This window comes from Falco punctatus, assembly GCF_963210335.1.
Source record: "Falco punctatus genome assembly, chromosome: 3".
In the NCBI taxonomy this organism is placed as follows: Eukaryota; Metazoa; Chordata; class Aves; order Falconiformes; family Falconidae; genus Falco; species Falco punctatus.
This window is the reverse complement of record NC_137582.1, coordinates 106,904,717-106,917,655: the sequence shown is the minus strand read 5'-3', so window position 1 is coordinate 106,917,655 and position 12,939 is coordinate 106,904,717. Positions and strand designations below refer to the sequence as shown.

Genomic DNA, 12,939 nt, shown 5'->3' with positions numbered 1-12,939 from the left:
AGAACCCTAGTTCCAGCAGCTATCTGCAGTTCCCAACACAACTGCATGGGGCTTGTTTTGTATCATGAGACAGATTAACAGAAGTTGGCAGTTTATAAAGGTGTCCAGAAGGCATGGAAACAATCTCCTAAAACCTTCACAGGACCATATTTTAGACTATATAATAAATGAGAATAGTCAGATACATTGGAGGAAGACAAAAACTAGTCTCGCTGATGTTTTCATCTGCCTTTACAGCCACTAGACAAAAGAGTCTAAAATGCTGATTGCTGTCGCTCTGTATTCCCTTCCATTCGTGTTAGGAAAATTAGTTTGATGTCAGGCTGCAAATAGTCCTTGTTACTATGACATAATTTATCAGTTTCCCGGATGAAACTACTGCTTTAGTACATCTTAATTTCCTCAATTATCTGGCTATATTTGTAAAAGCTTTCCATGTATTTGCAGAAACCGTCACACTTTTGCTCTGAGCATTGCCAGAGAAAAGCAGATAAAAATAAAAATCTCTCACAATTTTCATGTAACTTTGGGTCAAGGCGGGGAGTAAGTGGCAGCAGATTCTTACTAGCTGAGTATATGTTCCATTAATACAGCTTTTGCTGCTCCACCTGAAACATGAGGGTTTAAAACTTTTTTTTCCACCTGAATGAACACATGAAAAATTTGGAGTATTCTGGTGTTCAACAAAACATTTTGGGGCATTGTATGTTCAAATACGATCCGGTATGACAACTCTTCTTCCATATCTATAATCTATCTTTCCAGTACCTTGCAAAATAGTAGCCAGAACCAGTGGCTATAGAAGAAGGTATAAGTGAATCCAAGGTAACCTGGACTGAAAACGTGAACCTATCCTTCAAAATTAGAGACTGTTTTAAGCTATAAAACATGATTTTTATTTTCCCATAATCTTCTCAATCTGTATGAACTGTGCAGTTTTGGAGAGGCTTGTTATTTATGCAGTTGTTCAGTCCTTTTGTAGACTCTACAAAATTTTGGCATAATTAGGAAAAAATAGGGTAGCAATGAATGTTACAGTTTAATTCTGGTTGTTACAGGACATGAAGATTCATGTATTTGAGTCTTCCAAAACACAGAGATAAGTAATAAAGTTGTTTAGTAGCACACAGTAAATCAATTACAAGGAACACTTACCCTTTGATAGTTGCCCCCGTTAAAGTAGTAATCCCTGGATGGCATTCCTAAACTTGGCTGGTCAATCTGAAGGAAATTGTACATTTCTTTAGTTAGTGATGAACAGGAACTGGTGTTGTCCAAGCTTATCCTTGAAAGGCAACGTGAAATGATGCACATGCCATCCTTTCAGCATTGGAATGACATTAGTACACTGCTACCAAACAATTAACGAACTTTAGTTTTCTAGGAACTGGGGTGAGATGAAAGGTACAATTCTTGTCTCTGGATTTCTAGATAAGGACAGGATGGGTACTCGGTGTGGGTTATTAAGCAAAATCTTTCGGTAACCACTGACTTCTAAGAGTAAATTTAAGCAACTTAGAAACGAAGTTGCTTGACTTGAGGGTGAGGCTTTGCGTGTAAGCGTATATGAACAAAATCTGAACAATTATTTGCATGTTTTAGAAACATGCTTTCCTGCTACATATTAAACCTCACCATCATTTTGCAAGTCACAAGGATTTATAACCCTTAAATGCTGTAAATGAGCAAAGGTCCACTGATTTTTATTTCTTTAACTGACATATAAATTATGCTACCATAAAACTTCTCCCAGCATGACTTTGAGACAGATCTGTCACTTGGGGTACAGAACTGTTGCATACATTTTGCCAGTATTGTGCATACCCACTGACTTATGGCAAGCTAATCTAGACAGTGTAAATAGCTATCCATTATGATTCTGGCATATAAATAATTCCCTGCAATTTTTTTCTTACATAAATGATGTGTCTGCTGGAATCCCGGTCATCATTCCATACAAACATGTCAATGAGAACACGTTTGTTAAATCTGGAGTTCATTATGGAGAGTTTTTCTTCCATGCTCCAGTTTGGCTCTGGGAGATAAAAGGGAATATATACATAACTTATCAGTCTGTATCGGGACTGATTAAGCTGTATAGTTTGCAAGCTTGTTGCTCAAATTGTTGAGAACCAGGCTGGACATGATGTGAGAATACTTGTATAGCACATTCTCACAGTAGCTAGAAATTTCTAGGCTGTTCTTACTGGCCTTATCTGTCTTGGTGATACAAAGTAATCAGTAAATGATTTATTTATATATATGCAATTGCTTATGCGTAGTATAAATCATCATGACCTTGCCTAGTTAGGCAGTTATGGTCTAAACCCTAATTAATATGCAAGCATTAGAACACAGCTGTATTAGTTATGTTGCTTTTGGTTGTGTTACTTATGTTGGTTCTTTACATTTCCTAACTGTCTTAACGCACCCTGTTCACGAATAAGATCTTACGATATGGGTATTAAACTTATACCATCTTATTTAAACAGATCACTCTGTGCTAAGTATGCATGATACACTGACTTCTCTTCACGAAGGAAAAGTTAAAATGGAGCGTCTAATTCAATGACAGTAGTCTCCTTAGTGCAGTAAATAATTGTGACTTAACACCACTGAACTCTCTCAGGCACAGCATTACCTTTGGTCTTATTCCAGTCTGCAGAAGCCACTGGCCAATCTCCAACCATCGTTAAGGCCTCTAGCAGAGGCAATGAATCTCGTTGCTCTATGAGACCTGAGAGAGGAAAAACAAATACTATATTGTTTTCGTAGAGGAAAAAGAAAAATAGGTAACAGGCCTAGTGGTTTAAATCCGGAACTACATTTGTCATAGCAGAAAAGGAGATAACCATGAAATGGTATCTCCTACAGTAGTCCAGAAAAGGAATGAAAACACTTCTGTTGACTTCAGTACTGATTTTTTTTTTTTTTCTTACTGAATCAGTTTGGAAAGTACTGATTCATGGGACATCTTTCTGCGTTCAGAAGGGAAGGCTTTGCTTTGATTCCAGAGGTATCCATCCCTTCTACATCCCAGAATGTGCCTTAATGATGTACCAAGGCACCTTCATTCATCAAAAGATTAGCTTTCCAGGCAAGGCCATGCAGATTAGATAGATATTGCCGGGACTCTTGCTTAACAGGTCATTGGTACTTTTGTGCATTTGGTATTGAAGAAGAAAAACAATGGAACAAGAAAAGACTCACTTTCATTCATGCATGACTTGTAAAGTATTTTAGCTTTCTGAAATGCCTCTCTGTCCCCTTGATCTGAAGTCTCCAGCACACCTGGGGAAGGAACCATTGCAGTGAGATTTCTGCCCTGGAGAGCTTTGATCTTTTCATAGAAATCACTGACAATCCAGGGCTATGATAAATACTTATTATTGTAGGCTTCAATTACTGTGAAACTAGAGTGCTCTTTAAAGGAGCTATTAATGGGAAAAAGTGTCAGGAAGAAGGACATGCACGCAGCTTGTCCTTCTCCTTTTGAAGTTAGTACCAAATCACCTATGGCTAATTTTTAGTGGGAGCAAGATGTTACCACAAAAATGGGTGTAGTAAGAGATGCAGAGATTAAAGGACCAGAGGGAAAAAAAAATTACAATCAACACTTCTCTGGAAGTTTACTTCTCTGTATAATGTGTAGTAAATAACATTTGAAACTAAACACAAGTGCATAACCAAGGATGGAGTAGCCTCATTCCTACCTTTTAGGATGATCTCCAGCTCATCTCTCAGAATGTCGAAAATGCTGTACCTGGAGCTAGTTTCTGGGATAACATGCCGGTTCAGCCAGCCCCCACAGGCATACTGGTAGAAATCCTTGCAAGGATCAGCTGCTGGGTCCATATTCTGAATTATTCTAGCAGCTAGGTATCAAAATTGGAGAGTTGAATTCCACAGACTGCCCAGTAATCTCTGGGACTACCAAAGACTGTCAAGCAGCTGCTTGGCAAGAAGGCACCCTGCTTATGCTGCTTATAGTTGATAAGACTCACTGTCATGTATTATGACTCAAAGTATCCTAATTTTTTGCTTAAAATGTTGTCAGATGCTTCCTTTGCACTGTAATTGTATCATGTTAGAGGGAGCCTCTGAGTGGCAGAGTAGCTCTCCCACAGCACAGTGCCTGAGCAGGAGCATTCTGCTCTTCTGCCCAGTGCTCTACCTGGTGCCCAGCTTAGGTACCCACCTATAAAGTCAAGTTTCCAGGGGACAATTGGGAACATCTGTGCTGGAGTCTTACCTCTCTTGAGGTGTACAAAGAGATGCCAACAATAAGAAGGTGGATAGCACCATGTGTAGAATGCATTCTCTCTTGAGAGAGAATTTGGTTTAAGGGGATTCTTATTATACTTCATAGACACAGACTGTGCTGGTCAACACACATCCTCGTGGCTCAGGCCAGAGCCAGAGAACTGTTGACCACACTGGAAATTTTCCTGTACTAATTCCTGATGAATGATATTCCTGGTGACAAAGAAAGTACAACATGGCAAAGTAAGAATAGGATTTTTTGCTCAGTGTTTACACATGGAACTCTACTTGCTGCCTTTGGCAGTATTAGTGATGTGTATTTGGCCCAAGGGGAAATGTCATTCCTTCCCAACGTCTTCAGTCTTAAAGCCTGAACTATTGTTTATGCAGGTTCAGCAGAACTAACAACATGCAAAACATCACCTCTGCAATGATCATTCATGGTAACAATCCTTACCTGCTGTAACACATCCAGGTGTGGTACATACGTTGCCTGAATTGCTGCCGTAGTGAGAGCCTGCAGGGAGAGGGATAAGAAAGCAGATGGAATTAGTTGTTTTGGAAAGAAATTGCTACCGATGTCACTCACCGGCAATGCAACCTCAGCGACAGCTCTGTTTAGTTTTAGAGCAAGCAAATGAATATTAGTGCCAGTAAAAGATAACAAATGACGACTGTGAAGAAATCTAATCTGCAGATTTATGAGGAAAATTTACTGGAAGTGGTATTACAACAGTCTTGACAGTAACTCTCCTGGGAGCAGAGTAAGACCAGGATTTTTTACTTTCTAACTGCCTTCACAGTCCTTCTGACACATACTAAAACTATGAGATCCCTTTCTAAATGATCTACTATGATGCTTTGAGCATCTGAGCTCTTTCATTATCTTCAGAGTCACTGTGACTGAGAGGTATAAATGGGGTAAAAAGCTCATAGCTGGATTACTGCTTTCACGCTGTTTTGAAATGCAAAGATCAAATTTAGAAAAGGAAGTTACTCTTACTTCTCTAAGTGTGTGTGTGGTGGTGGTGAGCAGGTAACAGACCTGTGTTCAGTCAAAGTTTCAGATATGCCCTTCAAAGCTACTTCTGGCTGTTCAGCAGAGGGGTTGCTCCCTAATTAGTAATGCTGTGGGCTGATGACATGGCATATAATGAAGGAGACTGGGGACCTGTGTTCAAATCTGTGTTCTGGCTTTTGAGATGAGCCTGGAAAAGTCCAGTGAAGTCACTGTCAGTGATCTCAATGCATCTTGGTACTCCAAAGAGCAGATCCAAGAGCAATACAAATGAAAGAGCTAGTGGGTGTACTAGTATCGGCTGTTTCAGTTGTGACATGAGCACACCTCTCTGATAAAATATGACTTGTTTCATCAAGAGCTTATCTCAGTCCTGTTGATTGCTTTCCGCAGTAGTCAGAAAGCAACAAAATGTAGAAATTCTGGGACCTTCATGACTCCAGCCTGCAGAGAAGGAGTGATGTGACAAGGAATTTGAGAGGGAGCACAGGCAAGGAAACCTTAGCTGAAGCGTTTTGCTATGACTTCTCAAACAGAAAAATATGATGTGTGCCTCTGCACGGGGAAATGGGTCTGCATGCTCACTCCAGCAAAAGCTGCAAAGTGTTAATCTTCATTATGAATTTTCTATTTTTTGACCACTTAGTCTTGGTTTGTGAACTTCTGTGAAGAAGACCCACAAAAAGCCTATATGCTTCTTATGCATCAGTGGTGAGCAGAAGCTGGAACAGTACCCAGCCCTTATTGCTTGGTGCTCTACACTAGAAGTACTAGGAGTTTGATGGCAGTGACTACCAAGGGTCTTGATGTGAATTCACAGCCATAAGTTCTGCTGCAGACTTTCACTGAAGCCTTTGTACATGAAAAAAATTTTTTAATTATTTTTTTTTTTAATGCTGAGTACTAAAGTGAACATGTTTGTGATGCTGGTCATGTCGGTCATGTGTGCTGTTTGCTACACAACTGGAATGGGAAGTATCCAAGCACCTCAGCCTGACCGAGTGGCTTTGGGCAAAAGAAAATTAATTTTGTTGTTTTAATTTCCCATTTGTGAAACTGGACAGTCTTAGTATCTACTTATGTTAAATACACCACTACTTTGTTCCACACTGGAGAACAAAAACTTGATACCCTTACTTTTCAATAAGATTAGCCATGTTTTTAAACTTTCTTTGATCCTTGCACTAGGATGTTTGCAGAAGAGTTCCTAAAAAAATTCCTTCCAATGCAAGTGTTTTACATGAGAGAAAACAAGATTACAGTAATTCAGATAGCCCTGTTTTCTTCCCTACTGTTTTATTTCTTTGAAGTTCATCCGTGGAAGCAACATAAAAAGCCCCCACTGTGATTGAGAATGTACCATTCAGGGTTCAGCTGACTGCCGTCGTGCTGCGTGGGAGCAGATCTGCATTAGAATAACGGCATGCCTTATTATAGCTTAGTGTCTAGCAATCTGAACATGGGATGAGCAAAATGTGGAACAATGTGAAGCTTCACACAGAGGGGTTCAGCTTTTTCTTGTACCAGAGGAGGCAAGCCCAATTTTTGGCGTTTCCTAAATTCTCCAATAAAAATTAAAAAAAACCCCAAAAAACACCAACAACCAAAACCCCATCTAAAAGCCTGCATATTGCTAAGACAAAAAAATCCTTTTGGGGAAATGAAGCTAGTAGCTCAAAGGCATATGGAAACTTTTCATAAAGGAGCAATAGCTATGGGCCAGGTGTGAAAGGCGTAACTGTACTACAGGCATGCTGTATTTTTCTCATTGTTTCTCAGGGACTGGACTGGACTTAAATGAAGCTTTTTTTTAACTTTTTTTTTTTTTTCCCAGCCCAAACAAAGCTTCTATCTAATGTAACTTGATGATGTTTAACTCCAGTGCCTGGAACCCAACTGCTTTCAACAAGATTCTAAATCCCCCCATTCAAAAAGCGCTTGTGATCCTGAAAGTGTAATTGAGCTGTATAAGCAAGGATGCCAAACCTGTTTGGAAACCTTGGTCGCACACTCAGGGCTCTGAAACTGTCACAAAACCAGATGATTAAAAATGGCTGGTGAGGGGCTCTCAGTTTACTTCTAAAAGTGGCTCCTTTGTTTTTCTATCAATTATCTCTTTTATGCCTCGGTACCAATCCTGACAAAGAACTGAGCCAACCTGACTCTGTGTGAGATACGACCAACACTGCCTGTTCTACCAAAATATGTTTGTGCAGTCTTTGCTCACTTGACTGAGCTGCTGTCTATGGCACCTCTTGAACTTCACATAACCAGGAACAAACATCAGATGCACCTTCTAACTCTCTGCCTAGACTCCATGCAGTTCACTTTCTCAAACTACTTTGCTAAAAACTGCCTGGGTTTTCAGTATAAATATAGGTATTTCTTTGTATTTTTCCTCCCTGGTTAAATACTGCTGACATGCTGTGCTACACCGACTTAGAGACTCCTGCTTCAATGTCCACGGACAAAGAGTACAGATGCGGGAGGGGCAACTTGGGTTAATGTTCTACTAAGCCTAAAAACTGAAAGAAAACAAGTGTCTAGCAGGATTTAGATGGATGTGATGGGGAAATTTCTGAATGCAACCTAAGTGGGACATGGGTTCGTGTTTAACAGTAAGGCATGAAGATAGTGATTTGTAGCAGAAGGAAATTGGTACAGATTGTTCAGCTCATGTTCCCCTGCTGCATAAAATGTGAACTCATCAGTGGAGGGGGTTGTGGGAAATCAATACTTGTCTCTTCTCCTATCAAACCTTAACTCCCACTTCTCCTACAGTCAAGTTCACCTGGGATCTAGCTGCTTATAGTTTTTTCTCTTTTAAAATTAATCACTCTGTTTCCCCACCTCTTTCTTCTGATACCCTTCCTCGGGTATACCTTTTAAAACTATCAGAGCGGGATGCCAAAAGAACAGAAACGGGCCAGAAAGACTTCATCACTGGAACTACTCTGTACAGTACTAAGTTCCTTCATGGCTCTCAAACTTCAGGACCTCTGCAGTGTTACCCCTGCATTTACTTCATTAAAAAAGTTGTACTCTTGCTCTTTCAATAGTCTTGTAAGTTGAAAACAGCCATTGTACCCTCTGCAGACTGAAGGCCTTCCTCATTTCTGTCTGACAGAGCGCCATCAGAGAATTGATAAGGGAAGGTAAGCTTTAATGAGGCTAAATAAAATGACCTCAGCTGTGGCACTATGCCAGATGGAAAAAAATGAGGGAAAATAAGCACTTCCAGACACTCCTTCAGAGGTCAACTGAAAAATGGCAGAGCTGGGACATGCCTCAGACGCCACTGGATTCACTGTAGAGAATTCTATTGTCTTAATTTGACTTTACAAGAAGCCACCAAACAGTATTAGATTACTGGTCAGCAGCAGGATAGAAGAATAACTTCTGAGTTGTCTGCTGTCCTGTGGTCCTCTTCAGCAGTTCATCTTTTGAATGACAGGCTCTTAACATACAAGTTGCTTTACGCAGCCTTACTGAAGTTCCTTTCTAGACAACAAAAGGAAGCAAGTAATTCTGTACAGTCTCTGAAGCACACAGTTTGTGTTTCGTGTTTTCCCACTGTGCGTTTTGAGGACCACAGATGGCTGGGGATGGTACACATTGAACAATTAGATCCACAGTTGTCATCAAGCAGTCAAGTGTGAGCTTTACCTTCCAGCATCTTATTTATTCCACATACAGATCTCAGCTGCAGAAATGCTGTCAGCGCTGCAGACTGCACTTGTTGCTACTATAAGAGTGAATTTTTTACAACAATGTAAATGCCAAATTTAGCTTTTCTTCCTCTGAGGGCTGTCTATACCACATGTCAGTGTCTTCAAATGGACTCCATAATACAAGTGTTTTTGGTTTTATTCCATCTTTCTTAAGATTTCTTACCTACAGTCTATCTATAAGCATGGCTGAGACAGATTTTCATGAGAATTGGTAAACTGCGTATTTGCCCACTTTTGCAGCCCTGTACAGCCTGTCACTCCACACTCACACTTTACGTTCATGTAGCTCCACCTGACTACAACTGAGAAGAGTCTTGCCAGCCAAATGTCATTTCATCATGACTTCTGTGTTAGCTGCCACTTGTTTAAGTTCTCTATCTCCTTTGAATAGATGCCTCATTAATGAACATTCACGAAGTCAAAGAATGACTGGGCATCAGTCTAGGAGACAAGCCAGATCTCAGCCACAACCTTTTCTTAGTGTGCCAGTGACCAGTTTAGATATTGCCCCTAGTCAGCAGGTTCTTGCAATTATCTTATTCAAGTGCACATTAACCACGTTCACAGCGTAGGAAATGCAGGAGCGTAACATGGCTTTTTGAAATCCACTCCTAGAACAAGGAGGTTCTTAGTTCAAGTGTTGTATTTATCTTTGTTTGTAGCCTGCCTAACAGGACAGAGGATAGGTCCGTAAGCACGCCTTCTCGCTTTCTAACAGCCTGTGTAACAGCTGTGAATAATGACAACCTGGCAGGATGCAGACACCAAAAAAAATAAAATCTGCAAATCTTATTTCTGAGAAACCCTACAAACTTGGATGCCAGAAAGTGAATAAAATATCAATTCAATTAATAACCTCAGGACCAGCAATTAGGTGAAAATGGAAGTTACGTGTAACTAAGTTGTCTGGAGAAGTCACTGGCTATGACTTGATGTGTCAGCTACAATAAGTGTTGAAATGTTCTTCAGACTGTTTCCAACAAGTGATGAGATTTGGAGTTTAGTAAATATTTGTAGAACATAACTGAGAAAGAGCTGTGAAAAGGCTGCAAAGATATATGTGTGGGTGTGATGGAAAGATTGAGAGCATGGTGTATTCAGATTCAAAAACGAATTACTTCAGTTACTGTCTGCTTCCCTTTCTGTGATTACCCAAATATTACTCTGCTGTCCTTACTATGTTTTCTTTTAGCTTATTTACAGGAGGTTTTATGGGTATGAATACTTCTTTGGATGTCAAAAATTCCCCAACTGCTTCTAAAATGATCTAACTGCATCACTGTGAGAGCTTCAGTGTTTTTGTTGGCTGGATATATAAATCACAGTCAGTATTAACACGTATTAGAGTCATTACTGCTATAACCACAGGCCCGTTTCACACACCTGTGGTGCATGCTCTTCTGCAAGCTATACAAAGCAGAACAAAAATATACTCCCTGAACCACGAAGCCTAGATATACATTCATATATTAAAAGAAGAGAGAACATAAGGCAGGACAGGTAATCCTTTTAATTTTCCATTAGCTGAACAGAATTACTTTTTTGAAGCCTGTCTGGGTAGTGTCATTCTGATAAAGGATGTACAAAGATGAAGTGGCAAATAATGTATCTGCTCAGAGTAAACAATCCAGCATCCCACACACACATTTCAAAATTAACATTTGAGTGAAATTAGAAATAAAAGAATCCTAAGGATAACATTCTTGGTTCTAGCATAAGAATGCTGCTCAGCTACATTTTTATCCTGTTGCTGTGTAGGATTTGCGTTTGTTACACAGCTTTGACCAATATGTGCTTTTCACTCAGTGAAACTAAAAGAGACTTCAGACTTTTGATAGAGCATTGGGTATGGGCCTTTGGATTTAACATCAGAACAGAACCAAGTGGGGTACTTGAACAAAACCTTTCAAGACAAGAAATGTAGCTGTTCTGTGGGAACGCCCACTGATTGTGCTGAAGAGCTCTTGCTTTCTCAGTTTTAGACCCGAAGAGTGCATATAGGCACGCATCTAAAGAAAAGATGGTGTTGCCATAAGTTCCTGCTGCTCAGTTCCTACCCGCAGATTACCTAAAGCTCGTGGCTGCTCTAGGGTATAACTATATACCAATGCCTCCTATTGCCCTAGTTCAACCATGTATGCTCAAATGAAACAGCGAGGCAGAAAACTAACTCCAGGGCAGTGCTGAAAAAACTCCTCTAAGGCACAAGAAAACAGCCGGGAGGAGCTGCACGCTGTACAGGACGAGCAATCACCTTGTACTCACATTTTGCTCAAGAATGTCTGAATGCGGGAAACATTTCCAATGAAAGTTTAATTGCTGATATGAAACTGCAAAATATTTAGATTTTGGAACTGCTTTCTCACCGATAAGCCTTCCATCAAAGACATGTAATAGTTACCACTTGCTTTACATACACAGATGCTTCCCATGGATTTGGATGAGACACCAACATTCGAGCAAATGTCATTAATAACTGAATTCTGATTTGCTTGAACCCAAGAAGCAAGATGTAGAAATTTCTCAAATTCTTTATGCATGCAAGCAATGCAGCTCTGCATAGCTCAATATTTTGATACAGAAACTCCTACCCTTGCACCTAGCTCTGGGGATTTTCTTTCATCCTGTCAACTGAGCTAATGGAAAAAACTTTCTGATGAGTATTATGAATACAAAACACTCAAGAGATTTCATCTAACACTGGAACAAATGCTGGTAACATTCAATTGCTGGTAGCAAAAGAAGTAAACAATGAAAAGGCTTTTCTCATTAATTATTACTCAGAATTCTGCAGTGGTTTACTTACAAGTGCTGAAGCAAGCAGTTCACTGCAAGCAGGGGATGCAGAGACAATGTTAAGGAGCACAGCAATGCCTTGCTTTAGTTTTGCTATTTATACTTCTTAGTTTTATTCTCTAGTGTTTTAGCAAAACTCTGAATCTAAGAGGCATTCATGGAAATGACAAACGTGAGGCAGTGCTGCTACCAATCATGTTAATTACTTCACAGAATTTTTAAATAGGACTTTGCATTTGGTGTGTTAGTGGGAAAACTTAGTTTTGAGAGTAAGCATGCTCTGCAGAAAACATATTTAGGTAAAGCAACTCAAAGTAATACACTTCATTGTCAGGTTCCTGGCAAGCCATTGCATGAAAGTCACTGAACTAAATCTCACCTAGAGATCAACATTGCCTGATGTAATACAAGAAAATAGTCTCCCTTTCTGCAGCAGCACACTGGGTTGTTGTTTGTTTTGTTTGTTGTGGTTTTTTTTAAAGGTTTCATATTGTCATAAGCAATCTGCTCTTTAGATCTTCTAAGCAGCTGTTGCTTTATAACTCCTGGCAATAATGAATCCTGACTCAGGCTTCTATAAAATAAGGAACTGTCAAGCTTTAGATACAGATGCAGAGAGACATACCTTCCCCTCTAAAATACTGCAACATTTTTTTTACCTTTGTCAAAACAATGCAGAGTTCAGTAAAATGCGTAGAATTAATTAAAAACAGAATCTTACATCACATAATTTAAAAAAGAAATAAAATCCAACATAATCCTCTCTGTGCATGAGCTTGCAACAAAGCAGAGATAGCAGAGTCCCTCACAGAGGTGAGCGCACTCCCTGTATTTTTGTTTTTGTTCAGCTCTGCAAAAAGACTTGTATGTTTGCAGAGGGAAGAGGAGAATTATTCACAGGTTCCTTACCTCTGCTGCTGGCATACAGGATCACCAGGGCGACCACTGCACAAGTCATGAGGAGCAGCAAGACAGCCAGACTGATTGCCACAAAGCTCCAGGATTTCTTCCCAGATTTTGTTGATTTTTCCACAATATCCATTTGACTTTCTGATTTCCCCATTATGGTAACTCTAGATTGAGGAGAGGAGAGTAAGAAAGAATTAACAGCACAGATAAATCCATACAAAT

General features: G+C 39.8%; 1 protein-coding gene across 2 annotated transcripts in view; it reads right to left on the bottom strand.

The window, feature by feature from the left end:
* MMEL1 (membrane metalloendopeptidase like 1) overlaps positions 1-12,939 on the bottom strand; it is a 54,074-nt gene that overhangs the window by 18,867 nt on the left and 22,268 nt on the right. For both annotated transcript variants that reach the window (XM_080381274.1, XM_080381275.1), the window contains exons 2-8: positions 12,718-12,881; positions 4,721-4,780; positions 3,714-3,875; positions 3,211-3,291; positions 2,642-2,737; positions 1,917-2,035; positions 1,156-1,221 (exon numbers count right to left, since the gene is read on the bottom strand). In XM_080381274.1, the coding sequence (XP_080237400.1) occupies positions 1,156-1,221; positions 1,917-2,035; positions 2,642-2,737; positions 3,211-3,291; positions 3,714-3,875; positions 4,721-4,780; positions 12,718-12,881 (748 nt within the window). The remainder of the gene's footprint in view (positions 1-1,155; positions 1,222-1,916; positions 2,036-2,641; positions 2,738-3,210; positions 3,292-3,713; positions 3,876-4,720; positions 4,781-12,717; positions 12,882-12,939) is intronic.